Source organism: Coregonus lavaretus (assembly GCF_964263955.1).
Source record: "Coregonus lavaretus genome assembly, chromosome: 2".
Classification (NCBI taxonomy): domain Eukaryota; kingdom Metazoa; phylum Chordata; class Actinopteri; order Salmoniformes; family Salmonidae; genus Coregonus; species Coregonus lavaretus.
In genome coordinates, this window is record NC_139989.1 from 33861958 (window position 1) to 33885682 (window position 23725).

At 42.9% G+C, this 23725-nt stretch overlaps 2 protein-coding genes across 2 annotated transcripts in view; both read right to left on the reverse strand.

Annotated features, from left to right (window-relative positions):
• Positions 1-536: 536 nt before the first annotated feature.
• Positions 537-17020, reverse strand: LOC311147675 (synaptogyrin-1-like; the record flags this gene model as incomplete). Its single annotated transcript, XM_084184429.1, has 4 exons — positions 537-746; positions 4519-4664; positions 5876-6113; positions 16907-17020. The coding sequence occupies 4 exons, from the start codon at positions 17018-17020 to the stop codon at positions 537-539; spliced, it is 708 nt and encodes a 235-aa protein (XP_084040555.1).
• Positions 17021-21026: 4006 nt separating this feature from the next.
• LOC311147662 (protein FAM171A2-like) overlaps positions 21027-23725 on the reverse strand; it is a gene marked incomplete at both ends in the record, with an annotated part of 71149 nt that continues 68450 nt past the window's right edge. Inside the window, 2 exons of the mRNA XM_084184409.1 lie at positions 21027-22689; positions 23162-23288. Of these exons, the coding sequence (XP_084040535.1) occupies positions 21027-22689; positions 23162-23288 (1790 nt within the window). The remainder of the gene's footprint in view (positions 22690-23161; positions 23289-23725) is intronic.

The window sequence follows — 23725 nt, forward strand, 5'->3', positions numbered from 1 at the left end:
TTACCTGTTTTAAAGTCATCATTGGCCTCGTGGTGAAATCCCTGAGTGGTTTGCTTGAGTTAGGAAGGATGCCTGTATCTTTGTAGTGACTGGGTGTATTGATGCAACATCCAAAGTCTAATTAATAACTTCACCATGCTCAAATTAAGAAAATGTTTAGTCCTGAACTTATTTAGGCTTGCCATAAATAAAGGTTTGAATACTTATTGACTCAAGATATTTCAGATTTTCATTTAAAAATACATATGTACACATTTCTAAACGCATAATTACACTTTGGGGGCTACTGTGTGTAGGCCAGCGACACAAAATCGAAATGTAATAGATTTGAAATTCAGGCTGTAACACAACAAAATGTGGAAATACTTTCTGAAGGCACTGTATTTCATTATCACACCTAACACAAACAGATCTGGGACTTGGCTACCTTTAAGCCACCCCATGTCCCCATAAACCACTAAAATGCCCCCTTAAACCACCTCTTATGCTGAGTAAGCCCCTCCCTGGGCCTTCTCCTCCTCCCTTGGCCCTCTGGCTTAGTACTCCTGGCCCTGGTAGCCAGCGGAGCCGTCAAAGGCTGGCTCCGTGCTGGCCACGGGGTCAATGTCGGCAGTGTAGCCTGTGTAGTCAGTGCCCATGGGGGCCACAGTGTTGGGGTCAGCGGTGGGGTCAACATACTCCTGGGAGAAGAGGGCTGAGTCAGCCCCCAGCTTGTACTTCTGAAAGCCCAGGAAGGCCAGCACCGCCTTCAGAGCAGAGAGGGTGTTATGGGACGGGCAGGCAATTGGAAAGGGAATGGGCAATAATATAGAGGCGATAGCAAACAATGTATGCGTGAAGAGGGATCACAGACCATAAGGGCAGCGAGCGATTGGAAAGGGGATGGGCAACAACATGAGAGCAATAGCAAAACAATATATATGTGGGTGGGGGGATAAACAGGAAAGGTGGAGACATGGGGTTGTGTGGGTGGAATTTGAATATGACAGATGGGATGACGCGATAGACGGAACCAATGATAGTGGGGGAGGGGGATATATCAGGGAGCATGCCATTGATTTAAAAGGTATGAAGTAAGGTTAGGAGGACGAATGGTAGTTAGATGATAAGAAGGGTGGGATAATGAGAGAATAAGAGAGGAAGGAAGAAGGAAGAGAGAAAATGTGTTTGATTAGAGCGGGAGGATTAAGTCCGTTAGTCGGCTTTAAGTGGGGAGTGTCAAAACAGATTACAGTCAGTGGTCTTGGAGTGAAGTGAGTAACCTTTCACCTGATCAGGCACTGTCTTTGTTTTTCCTTTTTAATACAACAATAACAATGTATCATAAATAATAAACATTCACATATCATCCCAGTGTCATATACAAAGCAAAAATACCCAAACTAAATTAAAAAATCTGATTTTAATCCTAACTCATAACACAAAATAACAGACATAGATTCACATAGTGGTTGCAGCCAGCTGGACCTGGTAACACTAATTGCACGTCATTAAGCTGTAGTAGTTAGCTAAAGCTGTGGCGTGTGTGTATGGGGAGCAGAAGGCTAGATTAGGGAGAGGAGGTGAACAGAGGTCATAGCTTTTCCTTCACATATTTGCAGTTTTGGCATTGAAATACAATGTGAACAATTAACGATTACTACATATCTAAGATACAATCTAACAAGGTTTGGGTTCAAATTGACATGAACTCTGTACATTTGTATCACTTTCTAATAATTTCCTGAATTGACAGAGTTGACCCCAACCTTGCAAAGTGGCTCTACAGAAAATGTACAATCTAATTTGAATGGTACCATGAAATCAAATGATTTATATAAAAAGTTCTAAACAAAAGAATCCTTTACATGAAAATGAATTGAGACAACCAGCTTAGGTAAACATAGCTAAAATGGTGGATTACTATGCCAGGCAATGAGAACCTGATATGTCAACAGTACCACTGTTTTAACCCCACAAAGACACTCATTTTTGGCAATGGTTTGATATCAAGGCACTTTGGAAGGGCAATCTGAGTCCAGCAAGCATATCCTAGCTGTAAACACTAGGCAATTATAGTAAACACATACAAGGTTCTCCTTCACTGTGTTTGGCCATCTAAGGAGGACATCATTCAGACAGCCTGGATGGGAAGTTGGTGTGAGGGAAATAATGTTAAGTATACAGTGAGGGAAAGAAGTATTTGATCCCCTGCTGATTTTGTACATTTGCCCACTGACAAAGAACTGATCAGTCCATAATTTTAATGGTAGGTTTATTTGAACAGTGAGAGACAGAATAACAACAACAAAATTAAGAAAAACGCATGTCAAAAATGTTATAAATTGATTTGCATTTTAATGAGGGAAATAAGTATTTGACCCCCTCTCAATCAGAAAGATTTCTGGCTCCCAGGTGTATTTTATACAGGTAACGATCTGAGATTAGGAGCACACTCTTAAAGGGAGTGCTCCTAATCTCAGTTTGTTACCTGTATAAAAGACACCTGTCCACAGAAGCAATCAATCAATCAGATTCCAAACTCTCCACCATGGCCAAGACCAAAGAGCTCTCCAAGGATGTCAGGGACAAGATTGTAGACCTACACAAGGCTGGAATGGGGTACAAGACCATCGCCAAGCAGCTTAGTGAGAAGGTGACAACAGTTGGTGCGATTATTCCCAAATGGAAGAAACACAAAATAACTGTCAATCTCCCTCGGCCTGGGGCTCCATGCAATATCTCACCTCGTGGAGTTGCAATGATCATGAGAACGGTGAGGAATCAGCCCAGAACTACACGGGAGGATCTTGTCAATGATCTCAAGGCAGCTGGGACCATAGTCACCAAGAAAACAATTGGTAACACACTACGCCATGAAGGACTGAAATCCTGCAGCGCCCGCAAGGTCCCCCTGCTCAAGAAAGCACATATACAGGGCTGTCTGAAGTTTGCCAATGAACATCTGAATGATTCAGAGGAGAACTGGGTGAAAGTGTTGTGGTCAGATGAGACCAAAATCAAGCTCTTTGGCATCAACTCAACTCGCCGTGTTTGGAGGAGGAATGCTGCCTATAACCCCAAGAACACAATCCCCCACCGTCAAACATGGAGGTGGAAACATTATGCTTTGGGGGTGTTTTTCTGCTAAGGGGACAGGACAACTTCAACGCATCAAAGGGACGATGGACAGGGCCATGTACCGCCAAATCTTGGGTGCGAACCTCCTTCCCTCAGCCAGGGCATTGAAAATGGGTCGTGGATGGGTATTCCAGCATGACAATGACCCAAAACACACGGCCAAGGCAACAAAGGAGTGGCTCAAGAAGAAGCACATTAAGGTCCTGGAGTGGCCTAGCCAGTCTTCAGACCTTAATACCATAGAAAATCTGTGGAGGGAGCTGAAGGTTCAAGTTGCCAAACGTCAGCCTCGAAACCTTAATGACTTGGAGAAGAGTGGAACAAAATCCCTCCTGAGATGTGTGCAAACCTGGTGGCCAACTACAAGAAACGTCTGACCTCTGTGATTGCCAACAAGGGTTTTGCCACCAAGTACTAAGTCATGTTTTGCAGAGGGGTCAAATACTTATTTCCCTCATTAAAATGCAAATCAATTTATAACATTTTTGACATGTGTTTTTCTGGATATTTTTGTTCTTATTCTGTCTCTCACTGTTCAAATAAACCTACCATTAAAACTATAGACTGATCATGTCTTTGTCAGTGGGCAAACGTACAAAATCAGCAGGGGATCAAATACTTTTTTCCCTCACTGTAAGGGTCAGGATATCTATCATTAGGCTAGTGGTGGTGTGGGCTGTGGAATGAACAGTTTGTTGTACTCTTCTTCGAACGACACTCTCTTTATCCTCTCCAGGGACAGCAGTGTCAGAGCACCCTAGAGAGAGACAGACAGGTCAGGGACTGGATCAGTGGACAGTTATGGGATAGAAAGGGTGGTGAGAATGACCCCAATATTCACCAGATACAATCCTTCCATAAAGTGATGTATCATAACACAACTTTTTAAGCTTTTTCTAGACTGAGACAGAAGCAAAGTTTAAATTAGCGAATTGGGAGAAACATAGTTCAGATCCAGCAAAAAAACAGAGATTAGGCCTTATTGTATAGACAAAAACACAGCATAGACTGAGATTAAAATGGAGAAAAAGAGGAATCTAAAACAGACCCAGAGAAGATAAAATAAGGAGAGAAAGTTTAGATCCAGGTTACACATTTGCAGAAAAACAGAAGACAGTAGACACATCTACAGATGAAGAAAAAGCAGTGTGTTAAACAGAGGTAGGTTAAGAGGAGTAGAACGTTAGGACCCAGCTTCAGACGGAGCAGAATTAGAGCCTCATGAAGAAGGCAGAGTTGTTATGTAACCAATTTAATTGAAGGGTCACCGATGGAAAGAATGTGATATGAATCCATTTTGCGTAATATAAATAATATTTTCTATATTGTAGACGTACAAATGGCCATTACACAAGACAGGAAGGTTAATGAAATGGAGGGCTGTTGTACTGTACGTACCCAGGTGAAGATGGAGAAGAAGGCGAAGGTAATGGCGGCTCGGGCTGCGTCCGCGCCCTCCCTTAGAGGGTTATCCTCCTCCTTGGCAACCTGCCACTGGTTGGCCAGGAAACAGAACCCCACAAACCAGACAAACGACCAGAATGCTACAGGAAGGAGGGAGGGAGAGAGAGCGAGAGAGAGATAATTACAAATGTAAAAACCAATAATACTATGGGTGGTAAAACTAAAGAAAAACATCTGCTCTTGAAATGTAATATCATACTCAGTAATACCACATTGCAAATGTCATGCCAATAACAGACTGAAACAAGCCGCTGACATGAGTATGTTTGCGCATTATGAGCAACACCACAAAGGTCATGAAACAATATAAAAAAACATATCAACTACTGATACACAACATATTTTGCAACCATTTTTACAAGCCACAATAGCCTCACAGGAATCAAAGCCGAGCCTCAAAGGTCATAATGACTATGTTAGGGTTTATCGGCCACACCACAGCTAACCAGAGGGGGGCACCTGTGCACATACAAAATGGCTCCTACAGAACTCAAGTCTGCCAACGTCCTAGACCTGTGATTAAAATTCCAGGGCTCTGTTCCAATACTATTAATATGCATCCTTCTTTAATCCTTTCCTTGAAGTAATCACCAATCTGATATAATATAATTGGTGAGAGCAATGCAGTAAAGAGCTAGCTTCCACGCCAATCCAGTCATGTCGGAGTGATTACATCAAGGAAAGGAGGAAGGAGGCATTCTACATTTTAAGAGTATACAGACAGGGCCAAGCATGCCTAATGGCTATTGAGGAAACAAGACCTTTATCAATATCCATGTATTGATCAGTGTTTTCTAAGAGTTTAGAAAGGCTAAAGACAAAAGTCACATCCACCTCCCCACCACTGAACCAAATCTCCACAAAGCACCCAGATAAACCGTGTGCCTCCAAAGCCTTATCATAATACGCCATTTAGCAGACGCTTTTATCCAAAGCGACTTACAGTCATGAGTGCATAATTATTATTTTTTTGTGTATGGGTGGTCCCGGGGATCGAACCCACTACCCTGGCGTTACAAGCGCCGTGCTCTACCAGCTGAGCTACAGAGGACCAACTTCTCAACTAAAACAACCCCCGTCTTTTCTGTTAACGAACACACAATCACCTCCCACATCCCCCAGTCAAAGCGCAAACTCACACCAACAAGCCAAAACAACATCCTTCCTGTGTGGGGTGAAGTTGATCTGTGGTCAGTTTTACATTTCCACCAGTAATGGTTAAGGTTAGGATTGGGGGAGGATAAGCTGTTCCTAGATCTGTGCCTAGGGGAAACTACACCCCAGAGCTTACCAGACACTCCGATGTCAGCAAGCACAGCCTTCTTGCGGTCCTTGACGCTGCTGATCTGGGGGAAGTAGACATCCAGGGCCAGGAAGGCAGCACAGCTGAGAAAAGCCAGGGTGCCCATCCCCACTGCGTAGTTACAGGCATTCTGGTTCCTGTTGAAGATGCAGAACTCCTCAATCTCGTCAGGCCGGTTCACGTAGCCCTCATTGGCGATACAGCCAAAGATCACGATGGAGAAGAGCTGGGGGAAAAAGAGAGGGACGGGAGATCGAAAGGGTGTGAGAAAGAAGTGGATTGAGGAGAGCGGGTAGAGTAGAGTAGGGAGAAAAGGAGAAATGCAAAGGAGCAAAAGCCTGCAAAACCATTAGAACCAGCAGGAGAGTTGGCAACCCCCTGATCTACAGCAGTGGTTCCCAACCTTTTTTGGTTACCGTACCACCAACTGAATTTTGCTCTGCCCAGAGTACCCCTGAGGTACACCCTCATGTAACCCTATGGACTCATGAGTCTTTTCAAGTACCCCCTGTGGATAGGCCAAGTACCTACAGGGGTCCTAGTCCCCCTGGTTGGGAACCACTGATCTAGAGCATACAGGAGTAAAATCAATGTGGATGGTACATCAGTAGCACAAGCTGATAATTTTTTGCATCCTATGTAAATCTGTCATAGTAATGTCTGGCGTCATACAGAGAAGAGACAACATGATCATATGGTCGCACCCCTCTCCTCAATGACGCTAAGTGACGGTTTGTGGTAAGGCAAATCCAAAACCTATAAATCCACTGTTACATTTTTACCCAGTTGTCTACGATCAGATATTTGTGTGACAGGACCTGATTTGACATGAGTGTAGATGATGCAACATCCTAATGACAGATCATGTGAAATAGTAAGCGAAATCAAAACTGGCCCCTTGTTGACCTCTTGCCCAATGCCAGTAACTACATCATAAAACCACCAGGAATTATAACAGCATTAAAAACCTCTACTCATTGAATTCACATACATTAGAAGCAACATACAACTGCTTTAATCCAGGTTCAGGCCAGGGTTGATGTTTGTTTCGTTGATGACGAGATGGGATGATATTAGGGGGCTTGTGTATACTACTGCATCTATTGCGCTCAGGTACATGCACAAATAGGAGTCAACCTGTGCCCAGCACCTGCCCCTTTGACCTCCCACTGTACTTTTTGAATGAGTAGTTGTGTCCAAACTTTTGACTGGTACTGTGAGTACAACCAGGAAACCAGAAATGCCAACTACCTACATAGAGATGGCTAGCTGAAATATAGGCCTGCCATGAGGTTACAGGTGTGCATGTGCACACATAAGTAGCCTACAGCTAAACAAAACAAACACAGGAGGAAAAGGCACATTCATCCTAGACAAACCAACCTTCAAACCCAAGTTTTGCTATGGAAATATCAACAGAACAGTGTGAAAACTGATCACAGTAATTTCAACGAAACAGTGCGAAAACCAGTTACAAAATTACAACCGATTGCTAGAGCAAGGTTGGTAATAGCAACTTCAAAACAAAACACTAAACAGTTCACTACCTACTACAACCCTGTTCCTAGAAAGCTAAGTGAGGTTTCTATTCTCCACTGGTCTTTATATGCCATTTAGCAGACACTTTTATCCAAAGCGACTTACAGTCATGCGTGCATACATTTCTTTTTTGTGTATGGGTGGTCCCAGGGATCTAACCCACTACCTTGGCGTTACAAGCGCCACGCTCTGCCAGCTGAGCTATAGAGGTCTTCTCGGAGCAGATTGGCCTCAGCTACTTACATCATAAGCCCTTATAAATCTCCCAGTCCATCTTTACCTAAAGGCAAAATCCTGTGCCCAGTAGAGCGTCTAGATCCAGATGCTGGTTTTGGCTGGAGGAACAACTATTATTCAAAAACAAGTGTGAAAACCGCACACTCAATGACACTAATGTCATCCTTGTTTTGGGCAACTGTATTTCAGCACCGTTCCAACGAGCCACATACACAGAGACTCAGAGGTCCTCTCCACATCGCAGCGGATCACAACGCACAGGGAGGAGAGAGGGAAGGAAAGGAGACAGCTAGTTGGGAATGTACTGCTCGTAATAGAGAAGACAAAGATAGCATTGGTATTGTGGAGGTGAAGTGCAGCTTTAGAATGACATTTAGCTGCTGTACCATAGTGTGTGTATCAGTTGAGGCTGGTGGGAGGAGATATAGGAGGACAGGCTCATTGTAATGTCTGGAATGGTATAAATGGAACTCTGATCCATCAATTCCATTCCAGCCATTACAATGATCCCATCCTCCTATAGATCTTCCCACCAGCCTCCTCTGGTGTATATACATCCATGGCACACACACACTTGTTCAATTTGAACTGTCAAAAGAAACAGATCAAATTTCATCCATTTGCTAGCTGGAAAATAACAGAGAGCATCCAAAACATGAACTCTAGATCACATTTCACTAGGGCAAAGTCCCAGCAGAGTCTTCTGGCTTATTAGCTCAACAGCTTCTGGGAATTATTAGATATCCTACCAACACAAGACTACAATTCACTTCAGACTACTACTCAACACTTCCATTCAATCGACACATTTCATGGTATCCCTCTAGTTAATATGTGAGAAACTCCTCCACACTTGGGCTCTTGGTAACTCCAACAAGGTTTAAGGGGGGGGTCAACCAATGTTTCGGTCTAATGAGACCTTGATCAATCAGGGTCATGTTCAAATTAAATTAAATTGAATAAAATGTTATTTGTCACGTTTCGTAAAATAACAGGTGTAGACTAACAATGAAATGCTTACTTACGGGTCATTTTCCAACAATGCAGAGTTATAGATCAAATTAAATAAAAATGTAATAGTGACACAAGGAATAAATACACAGTGAATAACAATAAAGAGTAAAAATAACATGGCTATATACAGTGGGGAGAACAAGTATTTGATACACTGCCGATTTTGCAGGTTTTCCTACTTACAAAGCATGTAGAGGTCTGTAATTTTTATCATAGGTACACTTCAACTTTGAGAGACGGAATCTAAAACAAAAATCCAGAAAATCACATTGTATGATTTTTAAGTAATTAATTTGCATTTTATTGCATGACATAAGTATTTGATCACCTACCAACCAGTAAGAATTCCGGCTCTCACAGACCTGTTAGTTTTTCTTTAAGAAGCCCTCCTGTTCTCCACTCATTACCTGTATTAACTGCAATTGTTTGAACTCGTTACCTGTACAAAAGACACCTGTCCACACACTCAATCAAACAGACTCCAACCTCTCCACAATGGCCAAGAGCAGAGAGCTGTGTAAGGACACAAAATTGTAGACCTGCACAAGGCTGGGATGGGCTACAGGACAATAGGCAAGCAGCTTGGTGAAAAGGCAAAAACTGTTGGCGCAATTATTAGAAAATGGAAGAAGTTCAAGATGACGGTCGATCACCCTCGGTCTGGGGCTCCATGCAAGATCTCACCTCGTGGGGCATCAATGATCATGATGAAGGTGAGGGATCAGCCCAGAACTACACGGCAGGACCTGGTCAATGACCTGAAGAGAGCTGGGACCACAGTCTCAAAGAAAACCATTAGTAACACATTACGCCGTCATGGATTAAAATCCTGCAGCGCACGCAAGGTCCCCCTGCTCAAGCCAGTGCATGTCCAGGCCCGTCTGAAGTTTGCTAATGACCATCTGGATGATCCAGAGGAGGAATGGGAGAAGGTCATGTGGTCTGATGAGACAAAAATAGAGCTTTTTGGTCTAAACTCCACTCGCCGTGTTTGGAGGAAGAAGAAGGATGAGTACAACCCCAAGAACACGGTCCTCTGTAGCTCAGCTGGTAGAGCACGGCGCTTGTAACGCCAAGGTAGTGGGTTCGATCCCCGGGACCACCCATACACAAAAAAAATGTATGCACGCATGACTGTAAGTCGCTTTGGATAAAAGTGTCTGCTAAATGGCATATTATTATTATTATTATTATTATTATTATTATTAACACCATCCCAACCGTGAAGCATGGAGGTGGAAACATCAAAAGGGGACTGGACGACTGCACCGTATTGAGGGGAGGATGGATGGGGCCATGTATCGCGAGATCTTGGCCAACAACCTCCTTCCCTCAGTAAGAGCATTGAAGATGGGTCGTGGCTGGGTCTTCCAGCATGACAACGACCCGAAACACACAGCCACGGCAACTAAGGAGTGGCTCCGTAAGAAGCATCTCAAGGTCCTGGAGTGGCCTAGCCAGTCTCCAGACCTGAACCCAATAGAAAATCTTTGGACGGAGCTGAAAGCCCGTATTGCCCAGCGACAGCCCCGAAACCTGAAGGATCTGGAAAAGGTCTGTATGGAGGAGTGGGCCAAAATCCCTGCTGCAGTGTGTGCAAACCTGGTCAAGACCTACAGGAAACGTATGATCTCTGTAATTGCAAACAAAGGTTTCTGTACCAAATATTAAGTTCTGCTTTTCTGATTAATCAAATACTTATGTCATGCAATAAAATGCAAATCAATTACTTAAAAATCATACACATGTGATTTTCTGGATTTTTGTTTTCGATTCCGTCTCTCACAGTTGAAGTGTACCTATGATAAATATTACAGACCTCTACATGATTTGTAAGTAGGAAAACCTGCAAAATCTGCAGTGTATCAAATACTTGTTCTCCCCACTGTGTGTGTGTGTGTGTGTATATATATATATATATATATATATATATATATACATACATACAGTGGGGAAAAAAAGTATTTAGTCAGCCACCAATTGTGCAAGTTCTCCCACTTAAAAAGATGAGAGAGGCCTGTAATTTTCATCATAGGTACACGTCAACTATGACAGACAAAATGAGAAAAGAAAATCCAGAAAATCACATTGTAGGATTTTTAATGAATTTATTTTCTAATTATGGTGGAAAATAAGTATTTGGTCAATAACAAAAGTTTCTCAATACTTTGTTATATACCCTTTGTTGGCAATGACACAGGTCAAACGTTTTCTGTAAGTCTTCACAAGGTTTTCAAACACTGTTGCTAGTATTTTGGCCCATTCCTCCATGCAGATCTCCTCTAGAGCAGTGATGTTTTGGGGTTGTCGCTGGGCAACACGGACTTTCAACTCCCTCCAAAGATTTTCTATGGGGTTGAGATCTTGAGACTGGCTAGGCCACTCCAGGACCTTGAAATGCTTCTTACGAAGCCACTCCTTCGTTGCCCGGGCAGTGTGTTTTGGATCATTGTCATGCTGAAAGACCCAGCCACGTTTCATCTTCAATGCCCTTGCTGATGGAAGGAGGTTTTCACTCAAAATCTCACGATACATGGCCCCATTCATTCTTTCCTTTACACGGATCAGTCGTCCTGGTCCCTTTGCAGAAAAACAGCCCCAAAGCATGATGTTTCCACCCCCATGCTTCACAGTAGGTATGGTGTTCTTTGGATGCAACTCAGCATTCTTTGTCCTCCAAACACGACGAGTTGAGTCTGACCATCTGACCATATGACATTCTCCCAATCCTCTTCTGGATCATCCAAATGCACTCTAGCAAACTTCAGATGGGCCTGGACATGTACTGGCTTAAGCAGGGGGACACGTCTTGCACTGCAGGATTTGAGTCCCTGGCGGCGTAGTGTGTTACTGATGGTAGACTTTGTTACTTTGGTCCCAGCTCTCTGCAGGTCATTCACTAGGTCCCCCCGTGTGGTTCTGGGATTTTTGCTCACCGTTCTTGTGATCATTTTGACCCCACAGGGTGAGATCTTGCGTGGAGCCCCAGATCGAGGGAGATTATCAGTGGTCTTGTATGTCTTCCATTTCCTAATAATTGCTCCCACAGTTGATTTCTTCAAACCAAGCTGCTTACCTATTGCAGATTCAGTCTTCCCAGCCTGGTACAGGTCTACAATTTTGTTTCTGGTGTCCTTTGACAGCTCTTTGGTCTTGGCCATAGTGGAGTTTGGAGTGTGACTGTTTGAGGTTGTGGACAATGTGTCTTTTATACTGATAACAAGTTCAAACAGGTGCCATTAATACAGGTAACGAGTGGAGGACAGAGGAGCCTCTTAAAGAAGAAGTTACAGGTCTGTGAGAGCCAGAAATCTTGCTTGTTTGTAGGTGACCAAATACTTATTTTCCACCATAATTTGCAAATAAATTCATAAAAAATCCTACAATGTGATTTTCTGGATTTTTTCCCCTCATTTTGTCTGTCATAGTTGACGTGTACCTATGATGAAAATTACAGGCCTCTCTCATCTTTTTAAGTGGGAGAACTTGCACAATTGGTGGCTGACTAAATACTTTTTTCCCCCACTGTATATATATATATATATATATATATATATATATATATATATATATATGAGTACCAGTACCGAGTCGATGTGCAGGGGTATGAGGTAATTGAGGTAGCTATGTACATATAGGTAGGGATAAAGTGACTAGGCAACAGGATGGATAATAGACAGTAGCAGCAGTGTATGTGTTGAGTTTGAAAGTGTGTGTGTGTGGCGTCATTATTCATGTGAGCTCATGTTGTGTGTGTGTGTGTAGTGTAAGAGAGTTAGTGCAGAAAAAAAAAGGGTCAATGCCGTAGACCGGGTAGCAATTTGATTAGCTATTTAGCAGTCTTATGGCTTCGGGGTGGAAGCTGTTCAGGGTCCTGTTGGTTCCAGACTTGGTGCACTGGAACCACTTGCTGTGCGGCATAAGAGATAACAGTCTGCAGCTTTCAGCAGGACACACCGTAGCAAAACGTTTTGTAACGAAAAACAAGTTCCAGGTGGTAACACCACATAAAAAAAAAAATCTCTTTGGATGGAGAACATTTCAAATCTGTCCCAATGCCCCCAGCATTACTGCCACACTGCCAAACACTGGTGCAAAGCCTGACCGTGGAAATGCACTAATAGTGCTCCGGTTATAGTGACTCAGACATCTGAATGAACATGCCACACACACAGTCTTGTCTAATTCAGTTCCAGCAACGATGGTGGATTCGTCATCAGGCCAGTGCAGTAGATTTTGGCTCGGCTCTGCTCTGCTCAGTAGTGTGGGAAATAGTGTCTATTTAGTTTTTTTTTTATTGTGCCTCTGTGCCTAATTGGTAAATTAAACACATTGACTAAATAGTGACTACACTCCCTTGAGTTACCAAACCTAAAATCAGTTGCTAATTACAAGGTAACACCACTGACAAAGTAGCAGACATTGCAGCCTTCCAGGACTGGAGATCCACCGAAAGAAAATACTTTTCTATTTCCAGGTCTCCTTCATCTACTGTATTAGCTCAATAAAGCTTGTATTGATCTCGTGACTGAGGCGTTTCCCAATGGGACACCATCATGTATCATCACCCAATATCACTCGACAGATCCCAGTGGCATCATTAACAGGAGTATTAGAGAAAAGAACCATGTTATGCAGAGAATGCTTCCATGGAATGAAGAAAAAAACAGACAACTCATTCCACATTCCCTCATGACTCGCAAGCACATGACTATTCTATTTGCTCAGACAAAGGCTTCACACTGAAAAGGCAGCAGATGATCGGACAAGGAAAAGAAAGCTGAACTAAAAGGGGGATGATAGGTCATGTGACGTGACAGTTTAGTACATCATATAACACCCCTGGTTACAAGGTTGCCATGATACAAAGACCCAGCCATTCGGAAGACTGTCCCTGTGAATAACATCCTTATGTCATGAGCAAGCCTCCTCTCATTTGTCCCCATACCTCCCTCCCTTTCTCATGAGTGGGCTTGCCGGTGACATCTTGCCGGTGGTCTCTGACAGTCGTCATGCCAACTCAGCAGACCTCAATCAGTCAATCAGGATCATCGGTTGGGGGGGCGGGGTCTGCCTCCCTCTCATCCTGGAGAGAGAGCTGTGGTCCAGCAGGTTAATACTGAGCTCTCTCATCACCACCACCACAGCACGGAGGGCTACAATGGCAGACTTAAAAAAATGGGAGGGGACTTTACGCACATACAAAATAATATGGAGCTGGACAAAAATAAAGTCCAATACATTGAGAAAAAGTCTGAGCTTACATTCCCTTTCTCGATATACAATGGCAGATTTCTCTCCACCAAGACAAATGTGTTGGTGTCCATCTTTGTTTTGTTTAGCTTTAGTATTCATGAAAGCCGGTTGTCTGATGACACATTTCTGGATCTTAGCTGAATGAGGAATAAAACCTCACCATGATCATTGGAGTTCCCTCCCCAATCTGCTGAACATCAAATATGTTCCAGTCCTATATAGTGTTGTACACCTTTTCTCTAATCACTATGCTTGACAGACAGATAGACACACGCTCACACACAGAGGTGGGCAGTAATTCTGTTACATGTATTTGAAATATGTATTTCAATTATTCTGAGTATTTAGTAATTTGTATTACACTGGGCTACACTACACTCCAATGTATTTTGTAACAAGATACTTTCGAGAGTTGTAATTAGTATTTTCAAAATACAAAATACTTTTCTATACCATTTTTTATAGCAGTTCACCATTTTGTGGCCCCCTTTCACCCTGCATTGGTATCAGAAGTCTGATGGCACTATGGTGTGATAAGAGCGTCTGCTAAATTAACAAAATATAAATGTATATTTAAAACTGGAAAATTGCAAAGCATCCTGAGTATTATTCTAATGAGCTCCTTCCCCCCCCAAAAAAGACCAATAATAATACCAAGTGTGCTCTGCAGTTAATTTTGGTTTGTTCATTTTCACAAATACATTTTGGTCATTTAGCAGACACTCTTATCCAGAGTGACTTACAGTCAGTGCATTCAACTAATCTAGATAAACAACAACATATCACAGTCATAGCAAGTAAAATGTTTCTGTAACCATTACTGAGAATGTTGTTGCTGTTGGGGCCGGCTACTTGCAAATTAAAAATACCAAATACATGTGTTTTAATTAAATACATTTCAAACTACAAGCATTTTGAAGATTATTTTGATACATTGATCTTTATGGTATTTTGTAATTTTTTCCCATCCATGCGCTCACACATCACAGATACACACACTCTTGAGAGATGCTGTGTCTTAGGCTTGGCTATTGATTATTACAGTTATTTATTAGGCCTATTTGGAAACATCATTCATTATGCATGATGCAGGTCATTTCTCAGAACTAAATGACACACCAGAACAAGAGCAAATACATTATTTTTGTCTCTGGTTATTTTAGATACAAAATAATAGCCTTCATGTCCAATTACACCTGTTTGCAACAATAAGGGCCTGAAAACCAGTGCATGCGTGGCCTACAGCAGACAGGAATCTTTGGCTCCAGTAATTGAACCTTATGGTCCACAGGCACTGACGAGGCGCCTTGCTCGTGCCACCACTGTATCTGAGGTTGTAATCACGGCCTACAAAGCCTTGTCCTTACTAACTCTTTAAATCCTAAGCTTGCTGATCATTGTCTGTGTAAATACTAGCCTACAAAGGCCTTGTCACTACTAATTGTGCACAAAGAGTTCCATAATAACAATAACGTTAAAGGGATACTTGGGGATTTTGGCAATGAGGCCCTTTATCTAGTCAGATGAACTTGTGGATACAATTTTTATGTCTCTGTGTCCAGTATGAAGGAAGTTAGAGGTAGTTTTGCGAGCCAATGCTAACTAGCGTTAGCACAATGACTGGAAGTCTATGGGTATCTACTAGCATGCTCATTGCCAAAATATCCCTTTAACGAGAGGAAATCAAGCTCTGGTTATCACATTGATTTGTGGCGGACTGAAAATCCTTCCATGCTTGACTATTGAGTTCTGAGATGGTTCCAAAAATAGCCTGTCTGCATTTACACAGACAGACCAATTCTAATATTTTGCCTAAGTAATGGTCTTTTGGCCTTTCTCTTCTATCTGAACTAACAGTACCTCGAGTATGACAGAATCAAGCCTTTAGACATTAATATAAATGATCTGACCTACATTATATTTGGCCTACACTTTTTTTTTAACATTAGCCACCTAGCTAATGTTAGCCACAACAAATTGGAAATCATAACATATCATACATATTGCAAATTCGTAATATATTGTTTGATTTGCAATTCGTAGCATATCATAGAAATTGTAATTCGTAACATATCATTTGAAATAGATGGACATCCACAAATTAATACATACCATACCAAACGTAATGTAACGTAACATAAAACACTATTTTCGATGTCCTGGATTTTATTTTACTATGTTACGTCTACCCTTGATTCCAGGTTGGCCTGTGTAAACGCAGCCTATGTTAAAGGGCAATCTGTAGTTGCTACAGCCATGTTTGGACAACAATTATTAATATGTACCCATTGATTTTTGAAGAATATAAGTTATAAATGCCTCATGAGCTTAGTACCACTGTCTTACCTCATCAGAACCCAAAATATAAGCTTTTCTTACTTCAATGTTTGTAAACAAAATACATGTAAACAAACACTGTAGAGCCTCAAAAATGTTAAAACTATAATTGTGATATCATGGATGGTCAAACCTTGAATCCATAGCTCTGTCTATGATTTTGAGTGGTTACATTACTCCAGCCCCATTCCTTAGTTTTTTTGCGAAACAGTGGCTGGGGTGTCTTTGTTATTGTTTCAACTACTGATTGCCACTTTAACTGACATTTAGTAGTCTATAAAACAGGGGTCTTTAACTCAGTGGTAGCCATAACATTTTAATTGAACACAAATGACTTTCAAGACAAGGTAGCTATAGTCAGTAGTAAAATATGATAGTCTGAAAACCATAATATTTATTCTGTGCGTCTCATCAACGTCCTTCTACTCAACTCTGTGCGTAAGCAGGGTATATAGCCTAGCCTATGGGGTTAACAGATTGCCTAGGAATCGATCGGTTTGCTTTTAAATCCTACACTTTACTCGACTGTTTGTAGATATTTTACTGTACACACAGACCGTCCGTGTCCTCCACTCTTGAATTATTAAAACAACGACATGCTCAAATAAACAGCACAAAACATGACCACTCACTCACCCAGCACACAAGCCGAAGGATAGTTTGAGGCTGTTGAAAGAACGTCAAAGGGTCGAAGGCTCCTCCAGCCTTCCCCGCTCCGTATGCTTGCATTCCCTGCATCACCCCCTCCATCTTCAGCTGGTGGCGATTTCCCCGTCTCCGAATTCAGTACCCAGCCTAAGACGTTAAATGACGTGGGTTTGTGCGCTCGTTCGGTGTATTGACCTTGGTATTATTATAACGCTGCCCGTTAGAACGGGATTGACTCGGGTTGAATTTATTCTAGTCTCTGCTCTGCCCCTTTGCCAATCCAAAACCTTCCGCCCGTGGTTGCTTTCTGTGGTTTCGAAGCTAATCTATTTCCCTCAACAGCCTCTTTCTTTCTCATCTAAACGGTGGAGAGAAAGAAGCCGAGCAGACACTCATTCTTGTGAGTAGCGAGCGCGCGCATACGGCGCAGTTAAACTTTTGACGCGCACTCACTCTCGACAATCACAGGCAAGCGCCTTGCCATTTTTTACTGAGGCGCGCTCCTGACAGAAAACATTATCTCATTCAATAACGGGAAAAATAAACCTATCACTAGTTAAAAAGAAGCCTACACGTTAGGACTTGAAGTGGGGAGAAACACAAGCCCACTCACTGCAGGCTCACATATTCATTATATGCATGGATAATCAGCGATCTCTCCCTGATTTACAAATTGGATCAACTGCTTTTCTCAATCTGTTCGTCTCCCCAGTCAACCGCGTAGGAGAGGCCTATGCCACCTGGCGGATAACTATTGGCAGTGGCTCTCACTAGGCAAAAATTGTTCATGACTATGCATTGTGCTGTGTATAAATCTAGAATGTATCATTCCAGTAGTTTACAGACTAGTGTTTTTAGTCCAAGGCCTAAAGAGCCACCCAGAGCCATATCCAATGAAAATGAGTAAATCCTACAAATCCCGAGGTAAAATTATATTTCATGAGAAATTGTGACATTACCACCAAAAGATAGCCTTATAAGCCCATTGCTTTTTCTTCTTCAGAGCCAACAATGACAGTAGGACAATAGATAAATAGAAAAACAATTGTAAGTGAGCTGCTGAAGCCAAGCACACAGTACAAATTCCAAGCACGAAGATTACTTGTTAAATGCTTTAATCATTGGATTGTATATTAACATTATTAATAACAAGCAATAAAAGTTAGCAAATATTTGCCTCAGAAATATAGATCTGAGGGAAAGGAGGTGGCACCAGTTTACCATAACAGCACATCATCCCTCTGTCTGTTGCCTAGGAGACAACAACTGACCTTGTATAAGCACTCAAACAGTAGGCCTATAGAAATTAAAATTAGCCAGCCATTCACATATATAAAAAGAACTGTGTAAAAAAGTAAACAAAAAAACCTTGCTCAAGTCATATTTAATCATAACACAACACACCCCATTTACACCGTTTAACTTCCATTGACCTCGGTTTCCAGCACTGACACCATCGTGTGGTAGGCTGTGATTTGTCCGAATTCACAGATGCTGCACTTGCTAATATGGGGAGTTTCACCAGTGGCTTGCCCTGCACTGACAGAGGTGGAGAGACTTGACACACTTTCAAAGCTCTGACTGTCTTGTTTAAAGACGTTAAACACCAGTATTATCCTTGACCTCACAACAATTTCTGATGACGAATTTGAAAAAACGCTCATTGAATAGAACACATCACATAGAACACACAATTCAGTAGTGCCTCGTAGTGCCAATAGAACTATTAGCGTTCTTGTGCCAACCTCATCCCTTAATTGACATAGGACATTAACTTCATCCCAAAAACATACCCTAGGCTATGTGTTCCCTGGCCCCCAAAAAAGAAACAAACATAAAATCTCTGAAATAGTCTAAGGAGATTCCATATCAGAGCTGAGATGGTTTATTCACAGAGACAGGTGGCTCAATTCTGCAAGCTTAAGCATCAAACCAAGGTGAGAGAAGCTGATTCTATGATGAATGAAACAAAAAAGACCACAACAGCACAAATGCTTATGAGAGGAGGAAGATGTACGTTCGTTGTGATCCTTAGTCTCAAACCACTTCGCATACTAGTATCAACCCAGTCACTCAAAACATGGAAAGTATCATGCCTTAAAAAGAGAATTTCCAGGGTCATTCACATACTTTTGAATGGAGAAAAAAAAGAGAGAGAGAGCACAGTGATAGTTATCCAAAAAATGAGTGGGTTGAAAACAGGGATTGTGACAATGCAGGTTTGAAATCAAGAGGACCATTGCTGTGCATCTTAGGCAAGGTCCTACACCTGATTTGCTTTATGCCATTCTGTATAGTAGTCCACAAGGCAACGTGATAGAACTTCAACTGGACTTTACAAACCTGATAGCGAGTGTATGGCTTGATTGCCTTCAAATGACCCCTGATCCTCAAGGTTGAGTGCTGTCTGTTTAAATCAAAGTTGATTAGCTAACAATAGTTTGACATTGTGTACGACTCAATATCGTAACCTGAAAAGAATGAGCAAACATGTTACAGAGCATGCGTTAAACCCCTGGTTTAGCCAGTAGCTTTCTGAATGGTTGTACAATGGTTGTAACTGCTGGGTTTACATACTGAGGCCTTGAATCCAATACATTATTTTTTATGCTAACAGAAGGCACTTAAGAGACTAATTGTTTGGTGTGATTTGTTGGACATTAACATTTTTAGGTCTGAGAAACCCTGGATGGATTCCTGTCTTATTTATCTGAAGGCTAATAATGAGATGTTTTGAGAAGATGAGCCAGTGAAGATGCCGCATAATTGACTATCTAATATGGCACAGTTCATGGGAACATTAGGTCATTGTGATTTCCACTCATTCAACTCAGCATCTTTTCCTTTCACTACATCCTTCATGTTTGCAATAATAGCCAATTATTCCGTTCTTTAAGCTAATGTTTTACATGTCTGTATCATCCAATCCATGTCTGACTATAAATTGATATTGCAACAAAAGGTACAGACTAGTAATGCTAAGTTAACAAAAATGTTCTAGCAAATGCTTAATGAATATTTCAAATAATTTTGTCAGGTACATGCTTCCATAGATGTTAATGTTACAAGGCAGCAGGTTAGTAAAACAAGGAAAAAATATGACTAACATATTCTGTCAGCAAGGAAAATAACAACCAAAACGGTTTGCATTATTCTCCAGGCTTCAGTGATAGTAACGTGGAGGTGGTTTTCTGCCATTATCTCCAAGGAAAACTTTAGAGTACAAAATGAAACAACAACATCATTGTAAATCCTGGGTTTTAAGACTTACTTATTAGGATTTCACAAACACAACTGCAACCCTTTCTCTAATGTTTAATACATTGATCTGTCTCCTCAATGACATTACGTACCACTCAGTCATAAAAAGAAGGCCATCCAATCTGTTAAAAAAACCAAGATTAAAGAGTGAAACAAAAATACTAATTCATTCCACTTTCTCCATCAGTTCTGGCCAGACAGTCTTGGTTTTCCATAGGAATCAAATGTTTCTGTTTGGCCAGCTGACGTTTCCCAAAAGGTCTGTAAAAATGACTTGAGGTTAATGCTAAGGTAACAGGAAAATCTGATAGGTAACGTTTCCAAGGAATTCTACTAACAGCTCAGTGGAGAAAAACATTGTCGAGCATTTCTCAAAAATCTCAGAATACCAACCAGTCAGAGGAACTCTCCCATTTGTTCCTGTGGCAAACAAACACCATCCACATGCTTAGGGATCATGATTTTGGAAATAAATAAATCCACAGCCATGTGAAACTTCTAGAGATACGGATATAGCTACCGATCTCAGTGACGTTTTTAGAGATGCAGATATAGCTACCGATCTCAGTGATGACTACAAGCAAAAGTGGGACTACAAAACACCTGGTTCCTATCACGGTTCATGTGACAATTGTGCTTGTTTGTTTGATCTCCTTTCTCACTTCATAATCTCTTTCACACACGTCTTTCTCTTTGTTCTCCAAGACAGACCTCTCACATTCTCTGCTCTTCTTCCTGTAGAGAATCTACGAGGGACACAGTCAGAAACTAGGCGTTTGTTGACACAGTGGTTCTTCTCCCCCTGTTCTCCTGTAGCTCAATGTTCCCTGAGAGCCCTAGGTCTGCCTTACTTCCACACCATGAGGGGTCTCTCCTCGCGCTTCTGCCAGGGACTCTTCTTGTTCCCCTCCTCGTCTTTATCATCGGCATCCTCCCCATCCTCGGGGCTGGTGGCTGAGTCCCTGCGTGTCACCTCGCTGGTGGTAGTGGTGGTACTGCTCCGGGCGCTGTTATCCCGGCTGCGGCCCTTCCGGGGGAACGTGCCCCCACGGGGCGTCGTCTCTGGGGCCTCGTCCAGCAGTGGTGCCAGAGAATTGTCCTCTGGAGAGTACATGGCGGCGTGGCTCTCGCTGCTGCTGCTGGGGGGGTCTGTGGTGTCGATGCAAGGGAGTTTAGTATAGGTCTTCCCTGCGTGACCCTTCCTCTCAGCCGCCGCTGCAGCCTCCTTTGCTTCCTTGGCCTTCCTCTCCTCCTTTCCCTTCCGCTGTTTTATGTTGGCTTCGCGAGCGACGTCTACTCTGTTGTCATGACGACTCCCCGTGGCTCCTCCACCTCCCCCTCCTCCAGGGATGCTGAGAGAGTCTCCCCCCAGCTCGATGTAGGAGTGGCGAACCAGGGAGTTGGACCGACCGTCCAGTGAGACGAACCAGGCCCGGGGGTGCGGCTTCACCCCCAGCTCCAGAAGCTTCTTCTCCGTCAGCGCCTGCAGCTCTCCGTTCATCTGCGATATGGTGTTGTCGTTGAACAGGACCGGGATGCGGACTGGAGCCGCGTTAGGGTCCGAGGCCCAGTTGGAGTGTCCCTCCGAGTCCTCCCTCTGCTGGCCTGGTTCTTCCCCTTCCTCATCCTCCTGTTGATGATTCTGTTGTTGCTGGTTCTGTTGTTTCTGCTGGTGGTTCTGGTGTACCTGTCCCTGCTGCCTGGGCAGGGTCATGCTAACCTGGATTCCCTCCATGTCGTGCTGCATCTGTTGCTGCCTCTCCAGGACCTGCTCCACAGCCGACAGGTCCGACGACAGGCGCATGTAGTGGGCCGGGATGACCAGCGTGGGCACCACGCTCCGGTACATGCTCTCCTTCATCTGGTCCATGGAGTGGCAGAAGATGAGCTGGCCGGGCTGGGTGTTTAGAGAGTTGGGCCTGGCTAGGAGGTCCCCAGTCTGGGACGCTGAGTACTCCGGGGGCAGGCCAGAGTACTCCTGGTAGTGCCCGGCGAAGGGAGGCAGTAAAGGTGGTGGAGATGGTGGATCTGAGGAGTAGCCCTGGTTGTCATTGGCGTTGTGATTGTGGTGGTTGTGACGACATCGAGGATCATGGGTATTATCCTCCGCTGAGCTGAAGCTGCGGGTGTCATTGCGGACCAGCAGCTGAGGATCCAAGTTGTTAGTGTTAGTAGAGCGTGTTGTCACCTTCATGGGAAAACTCTCCCCACCGCCACGCCTGGTGATATTGTCCGTGTTCACCTTGGAGTGGCGCTGGGCCTTCCCTGGGGGCATGTGCCGGAAGAAATCCTCCCTGGAGCTGTGGAGGTCCCGGGTGGAGGACAGGTTTGATTTGAGAGCGTCTGGGTCCCCCCCGGTGGAGGAAACTGTGTCGATGTGGATGTGGCCTGAGCTGATGAGGTTGAGGTGGGACATGGACGTGCATTGATCTCTCTTGGAGCCGTCCAGGCCGGAGGAGACATGCATCTTGCCGTGACGGTGCTGCTGCCGCGGTTTCAGACATCTCCGCCTAAAACAAAACAGAGAAGGGTTAAAAGGAGAATGCAACCAAACACACACATCCATGTATCACATTTTAACACCCTGTAAACAGGAAATGAAACAACAAATACAGTCCTGGAATATCCCGGATTGGTTATATTTTTCTTTTACAATTTTGACTGACCCAGCCCAGTAATAACACCCCTGATTCAACTAAGCTAGTGCTTGACATGGTTGGGGTCAATTCCATTTAAATTCTAGTCAATTCAGAAAGTAGTTCCACATATTCCTTGATGAAAAGAATTGAAGAGAATTGGCATTGGAATTTCAGTGTACTTCCTGAATTTACTGGAATTTAAATGAAATTGACCCTAATTCTGGTGCTTGATGATTCGTTGAGTAGCTAGTTCAAAACTAGTGCTGGGGTGGAACAAAAATGTGCCACACAGGGACTGACTACTCCAGGACCTGAGTTGAGACATGCTGGGTCTGATACCAACCTGCAGTAGTAGAGCAGCAGACAGAGCAACACCAGCACCAGCAGAGCCATGGAACCCAGGATGGTCATGAGGAAGATGGTGTGGTAGGTGGTGATGTCTCGCAGGCCTGTGGGGTTCAAAGCTGAGCCTGCAACATAGGGGTCCACTGTAAAAAATGTCCTGTAATTTTTGTAGTAAACTACTGGTAGCACAGTAGCCTGTAGGTTACTGTAAATTTACAGTAAATACTGGCAGCACAGAAGCCAGTAAATTACTGTAGATTTACAGGACCTTTACTGAAACACAAATTTACAGCATATTACTGTAACAGCTGACTACAGCTACATGCTGTATTCCTTGAATTCACAGTGCATTACTGGAAGCACAGTTGTTAGTAAACTGTTGCAGATGTACAGTGCAGGCAGCTAGTGCCAATGAAGGGCAGTATTTCTGTTAGGAATTTCAATAGTTTCAATACCTATTTTGTAATTTGTATTTCACTGGCCTGAAGTACAATTAATGTATTTTGTAACAATTTAATTATAATACATGTATTTTGTATTTTCTAATACAAAAATAAACTTG